The 7,270-nt window shown below is 40.8% G+C and overlaps 1 protein-coding gene across 2 annotated transcripts in view; it reads right to left on the bottom strand.

Moving 5' to 3' along the window:
- Nucleotides 1–324: 324 nt before the first annotated feature.
- Nucleotides 325–7,270, bottom strand: part of LOC106874437 (retinal homeobox protein Rx3) — a 99,731-nt gene continuing 92,785 nt past the window's right edge. For both annotated transcript variants that reach the window (XM_089363823.1, XM_089363822.1), the window contains exon 3: nt 325–1,148. In XM_089363823.1, the coding sequence (XP_089219949.1) occupies nt 669–1,148 (480 nt within the window). In that variant the 3' untranslated portion in view covers nt 325–668. The remainder of the gene's footprint in view (nt 1,149–7,270) is intronic.

Here is a 7,270-nt window from a genome sequence, read left to right as displayed (position 1 = left end):
TATATATATATATATATATATATACTTTATTTAAAAGCAGCAGAAATATAACAAAAAACTGTTACTCTGAGTTTCACGTTCCCGTTCATCGGTCAGTTTTGTTAGATGAACGGGAACGTGAAACTCAGAGTAACAGTTTTTTTTTATATTTCTGCTGCTTTTAAATAAAGCATATTACTCTACCTCTGGTATTTGAGTACTCTTTTTTCCACCTTGTTGCACATTTCATGTGCTTACTCCGGTATATATATATATATATATATATATATATATATATATATATATATATATATATATATATATATATATATATATATATATACATGCATATGTATATATACACTGTATACATGTACTTATATGTGTATGTCAGTATATATAAGTATGTGTGTGCACATATATATAAATGTGTGTGTGTATGTGTATGAGCTTGTGTGGGAGTGTTTATTTGTATTTGCGCACGCGTGCGTGTGTGTGTGTGTGTGTGTGTGCATGTATGTGTGTGTGTGCATGTATGTGTGTGAGTGAGTGTGTATTTGTATATGTGTACAAGCGCTCGCTCGCGTGTGTGTGTGTGTACGCGCATGCGTCTGTCTTAGCAAATTAGCGCTAATCTATTTTACTTCTTAAGCAATATGGCGTCAGACAATCGACGCTTGTTGACGACATCACGAGTTCTTCTCTAAGCTTTCATTATATTCCTTAGCCTTCATACGGAGAACTGCAATACTCGACTGCCTGGAATCCTGTTCTGTGTCTTGGTATATCGATGACATGAGGGCATCACTCGCGCGGCAAGCTGGGAAACACGGTCGTAGGGCCGGTGTGACAAATGAAGACGAAGGGGCCAGAGCGGGCAAAGGGCCTTGAATGTGTGACTGGAGCTGAGCTTGAGCGGCAAACAAGGACGGTATAGTGGACAAGAATCTTGCTGAATCGGCCGAACTGAGCGGAAGAGATAACCATGTTTCTAGCGGGAAAAGTCCAGCTCTGTAAGCGGTAGCTGAGGATGAAGGAGACATGATGGCAGCGGGGCCAAGAAAATGCATCGGCATAGGAGCAGTGGCGGGAGCATCGGATAACTTCAGGGTGTTGTTCTCCAGTTTCTCCTGGCGGCGCCATTTTGCTCGTCGGTTCTGGAACCAAACCTGAAATGCAAGATTGACACGGATATAGTGATTGGGATGAGGAGGAGGAGGAGGAGGAGGAGGAGGAGGAGAAGAAGAAGAAGAAGAAGAAGAAGAAGAAGAAGAAGAAGAAGAAGAAGAAGATGACGATGACGATGATGATGATGATGATGATGATGTGCTGTTTTCGAACCACATAGAACCTCATGGGGTAACGTAAAGGTGGTTGTTAAGAGTTACGGTAAACTTGCGTGCTTGTGTACCATATATATATATATATATATATATATATATATATATATATATATATATATATATATACATATTATGTATTAGATATAAATACATACATACATATATATAAATACACATACACACACTCACACACACACACATATTCATATGTGTATATATATATATATATATATATATATATATATATATATATATATATAATTGAATGTATGTATATGTACACACAGACATACATATCAAATGATTTGGATCGTGGTTATTAACTCGGTAGCTTCTAGTATGTAATTGAAAAGCAGTTTACACTGTAGTAACATTCATAAATTAATTGCTTAATCAATTTCAATTGCAGCTTATTCTATTATATCATGACATGATACCCATCGGATGCGTTTTTGTGTGACGTAATGCATGAATTATGAATAAAACACCTTGCTATTGTAACATATGTTGCATATATTTAATTGCTATTGTCCCTTCATCACATATTATGTTTGTGTATGTTCTTCATTAGATTTATTCAACCATTCGTTGAACAAAGATCGACAAAGGTAGTACCAATTTAAGTGTTGGTATTTATATAGAGAACGAACGATAGCGTACTCAATAAGGGTGGTAGAATGCATAATTCAGAGCGATTTATGAGATTTCTTTTTTTTACATCTGCTTCTTCCTACCAGATGCTGTGGTCATACCGGGGCAATGTCATTAATAAGAATGAACAAGCTCCATCCTCTTTACTGATAATCAAAAATCAGTTGAATATATTTCACATCAGATAGATGAGAATTGTACGAGTAAGAGTAATTGAATCCAGTATTAAAATAGTACCTTATTTTAATAAAACCCGGAAGGATGAAAGACAAAGTTATCCTTAACAGAATTTGAGCTCAGAGCATACAGAAACAGAAGAAATGCAACTAAGCTATTTTGTCCAATGCGTTAACCTTTCTGCGAATGCTATAGCATATAATGAAAATGGTTGATAAATCATGTTTAGAAAAATTATTCTGGAAGTCACATGGGAAAAATAAAGAAGTGCTTGTGGAAACATTTAAGAAGTGGTGGGGGAATAATGAGACGGGTTTAAAGGAGACAGACATCTAAAGGCACGGAAACAGGTGAAGTGGACAAATGGAAATAAAAAGACACTTTGTAAAAAGGAATAACAACAGAATGGGGACAGATAAGAGGGGACATTAAAAATAAACAGCATGAATTGTTAAAGAAGGCATTGGGCATTGAAGAACAATTTTGCCAACAGCTAAACAGGCTTAACTTCCAAACTAGGGGACAGTGAAAAGGGGAGGACATGTGCGACTAAAAAGAAGAAAGGAGAAAAATTAGTAAATATTGCAGTTTAAAAGAGGGACAGTTTAAAAGGTGAACAAACCTTTCATAAGACAGAATAAACAGCAATTTCACTGGGCTGCGAAGAGAAGAGACAGGCGGAGAAAGTATGTGTGTGTGTGAGAGAGAGAGAGGGGGGAGGAAAGGAGAGAGAGAGGGGGGAGGAAAGGAGAGAGAGAGAGGGGGGAGGAAAGGAGAGAGAGAACAACTGTCGTCTACTTTAATGAATCTGCTCACCTTAAATACTTAAATAAAATGAAATAAAGTAAAATGAAATAAAGCGGGTGTTAATTCTGCCCGGGTATGAAGTAGAAGTCTAATTGTCTGAAAACTAGTGATTTGTGGCCGATTAAGCCAAGTGGCTCCACCCACTATATCATTGTGTCAATAAGTAGAGGGGTGTCCGGGTAGGGGGCTTCGAGAGTTGTAAGGTCGTACGGGTAGATGGGTCAACAGAAAGGTCACCGTTCTATTATTAGCAGCGTCGTTACTGTTTGTATTGTTATTCTTGTTGTTATTCATTTATTGTCATCACCACGTCGTCGTCGTCGTCGCCGTCATCATCATAATCATCGTCGTCGTCGTCGTCATCATCATCATCATCATCATCATCATCATCGTCGTCATCATCATCTCTTTCAACGCCGCCATTACAATTATCCCCGTCACCACCACCAACACCACAATCACCATTATCACCACCACCACCACCACCACTACCATTGTCATCCTCACCATCATCATCACCATTATCATCATCGTTGTTATCGTCGTCGTTACCACCACCACCACCACCACCATCACCACCACCATCACCATCATCATCATCATCATCGACATCGTCATCATCATAATCAACATCTCAACACCGCCATAATCATTATCACCGGCACCACTACCATGGTCATCATCATCATCATCATCATCATCATCATCATCATCATCATCGTCATCATCATCATCATCATCATCATCATCATCATCATCGTCATCATCATCATCATCACCATCATCATCATCATCATCATCATCATCATCATCATCATCATCATCGTCATCATCATCATCGTCATCATCATCATCATCATCATCATCATCATCGTCGTCGTCATCATCATCATCATCATCATCATCATAATCATCATCATAATCATCGTCATCGTCGCCGTCGTCGTCGTCGTAGTTGTGTCATTATCATTTCCCTACCACCACCACCACCACCACTGCCATCATAAACACCATCACTTCTATTAGTGCCACCACCACCACCACCAAAACCACTACAACCGTAGCTGACACCCACCACCACTACCACCTACGTTGGCACTATCACCACCACCGCCAGCATCACCACCATTATCGCCGTCGCCAGACATTATTACCGTCGACACCACCACCATCTTCACCATCCTCACGATCACCTCCTCTACCAGCGTCATCACTACCATCACCATCACTATCACCACCATCCCTGCCCTTATAATCGGCATCACCACCAACACCACCACCACCACCACCACCACCACTATCAGCAACCACATCATTACCACCGCCACCACCAACAACTCCTCTTCCTTTTATGCCGACGCAATTGTTGTTGCTGTTGTTAAGAAAATTGCCCGAACGACAACAAATACAAGGGGTGTATAGGGCGGTGGGGGCTTGCTGTTACGCCCATAGACACCCACCACACACACACACACACACCTTATTCTTGGCAACAACAACTACAACAATAACAGAAATAACTGCGACAGCAGCAATTACAACAAGAACAAGAAAAAAACCAACATTATATAGGCGCAGGAGTGGCTGTGTGGTAAGTAGCTTGCTTACCAACCACATGGTTCCGGGTTCAGTCCCACTGCGTGACACCTTGGGCAAGTGCCTTCTACTATAGCCTCGGGCCGACCAAAGCCTTGTGAGTGGATTTGGTAGACGGAAACTGAAAGAAGCCCGTCGTATATATATGTATATATATATATATATGTATGAGCGTGTGCATGTTTGTGTGTCTGTGTTTGCCCCCCCCCCCCCCCCAACATCGCTTGACAACCGATGCTGGTGTGTTTAGGTCCCCGTAACTTAGCGGTTCGGCAAAAGAGACCGATAGAATAAGTGCTAGGCTTCCAAAGAATAAGTCTTGGGGTCGATTTGATTCGACTAAAGGCGGTGCTCCAGCATGGCCACAGTCAAATGACTGAAACAAGTAAAAGAGTAAAAGAGATTAGTAAAAACAGTAACAAAAAAACCCCAACAAAAACTAATAACGACATCAACACGAGAAGCAAGACTAGAAGAGGTTGTAACAACAACAACAACAGCAGTAACAAAACCTGTAACGACAATAACAGGAACAAGGTTACTGACAACAACAACAACTTCAGAAGCAGACGCAGAAAATGCAATGGCAACTACACGATGCGTTGCCAGTAACAATAGTAACATGCACAGCAATGAAACAACAGTAGTAAATATGTATAATGGTTTCTAGTTTTGCTACAGCAACTTGTGGCGGGGGGGGGAGGTCGATTACAACGACCCCCAGCGTTTAACTGGTACTTATTTTATCGGCTCCGAAAGGATGAAAGGTAAAGTCGACATCGGCGGAATTTGAACTCAGAACGTACCAACTGGCGAAATACCGATTTCTTTATTACCCCAAAAAAAGGCTACACAGAGAGATTTTCTGGACATCACAAAACATAAAGACAGTACAAAACGCAACAAACATAAAATCGGGGAACTAGAAATTACAAAAAAACATGGTTCCGGGTTCAGTCCCACTGCGTGGCACCTTGGGCAAGTGTCTTCTACTATAGCCTCGGGCCGACCAAAGCCTTGTGAGTTGATTTGGTAGACGGAAACTGAAAGAAGCCCGTCGTATATATGTATATATATGAGTGTGTGCGTGTGTGTGTGTGAGTGTGTGTGTGTGTGTGTGTGTGTGTGTGTGTGTGTGTGTGTGTTTGTCCCCCCAACATCGCTTGACAACCGATGCTGGTGTGTTTACGTCCCCGTAAATTAGCGGTTCGGCAAAAGAGACCGATAGAATAAGTGCTAGGCTTACAAAGAATAAGTCCTGGGGTCGATTTGATTCGACTAAAGGCGATGCTCCAGCATGGCCTCAGTCAAATGACTGAAACAAGTAAAAGAGTAAAAGAGTAAAAGCGAATGATGATAGTAGAAGAAAAATAAAAATAAAATGATAATATGCAAGAATGAAAAAAATGAGGCGCAATGTCCACTCGAACCCCAGAGTCGGGTGGTTACATTTATCCAGTTCTTCACTTCTACTTAAACATCATGTATACATTTTAACAGTTTTGCAACTCCAAAAATTGAAACATTCGCGTTGTTTTTCTCCCATTAATCACTGTTACTTCGGTCTTTATCAACTGTGGTGGTGGTGGTAGTGGTGGTGGTGGTGGTGGTGGTGGTGATGGTGGTGGTGGTGGTGGTGGTGGAGATGGCCGCAGCAATAATGTTGGTATTAGAAGTGTTAAAGCCAGTGGGAGTATGTTGTGGCAGTGAAGGAAGTGAGGTAGTGGTTGAGGTGGTAGTGGTAGTGGTGGTAGTAGTGATGGCAGTATTGGTACGGCTTGGATGTTAATGGTTGGGGTTGGTGGCAGTGGTAGTGCTAGTGATGTTCGTCGCGGTCGCTGTAGACGTCATCGTGGTGGTGGCGGTGGTGGTCGTCGTCGTCGTACTACTACTAGTAGTAGTAGTAGTAGTAGTAGTAGTAGTAGTAGTAGTAGTAGTAGAGGTGGTGATAGAGGTGGTGGTAGAGGTGGTGATAGAGGTGATGGTGGTGGTGGTGGTGGTGGTGGTGGTGCAGATGTTATTCATATAATTGTATAATATATAATGGATAAGCATGTGCATCGGTGAGAGAGACAGACAGACAGATAGACAGATAGACAGACAGACACATAGATAGATAGATAGATAGATAGATAGATAGATAGATAGATAGATAGATAGATAGATATAGTCACAATGACAGAGAGACAGATAGGCTGAAAGACGGAACTTGAGAAAAAGTTGATGTCAGATCTGTATAGAGTCGAGGCGGAATAGCGTAGTTAGAAACCTGAACTACGAATTTGTTCACCCCAACAATTCCGCCCACATTTCCACCTCCCATCATCTCATATTGCTTGCCTCATTCGACACTCCTCTAATTATTATAAGTGTTTTATGTATGAATGTGTGTATGTATGTCCATGAAAGTAAATAATAACAATAACAAAACTATATATATATATACATACATATATATATATTTGAAGAAAAGCAACAAAAATGCATTAGGTTATAGCAGTACGTACGTTTCGTACAAACTTTATTTATTTATGTAGTGAGAACACCTCATAAGATGTGCAATGAAAATGTACTCCTCAGCTGCATAATGGAAGTTCATTTCAGAAAGTCATTTTGTAGATGTGTGCAAATACAAGAGTAGGAGATGAAGAAAATACCATCTTGACTGGGCTGTTAATCAACAGTCTATACCGAAAGAAGCCTGTCCACCCCATCTC

This window comes from Octopus bimaculoides, chromosome 15 (genome assembly GCF_046866305.1).
Source record: "Octopus bimaculoides isolate indiv1 chromosome 15, ASM4686630v1, whole genome shotgun sequence".
In the NCBI taxonomy this organism is placed as follows: Eukaryota; Metazoa; Mollusca; class Cephalopoda; order Octopoda; family Octopodidae; genus Octopus; species Octopus bimaculoides.
This window is presented reverse-complemented; position numbering and strand designations above follow the sequence as displayed.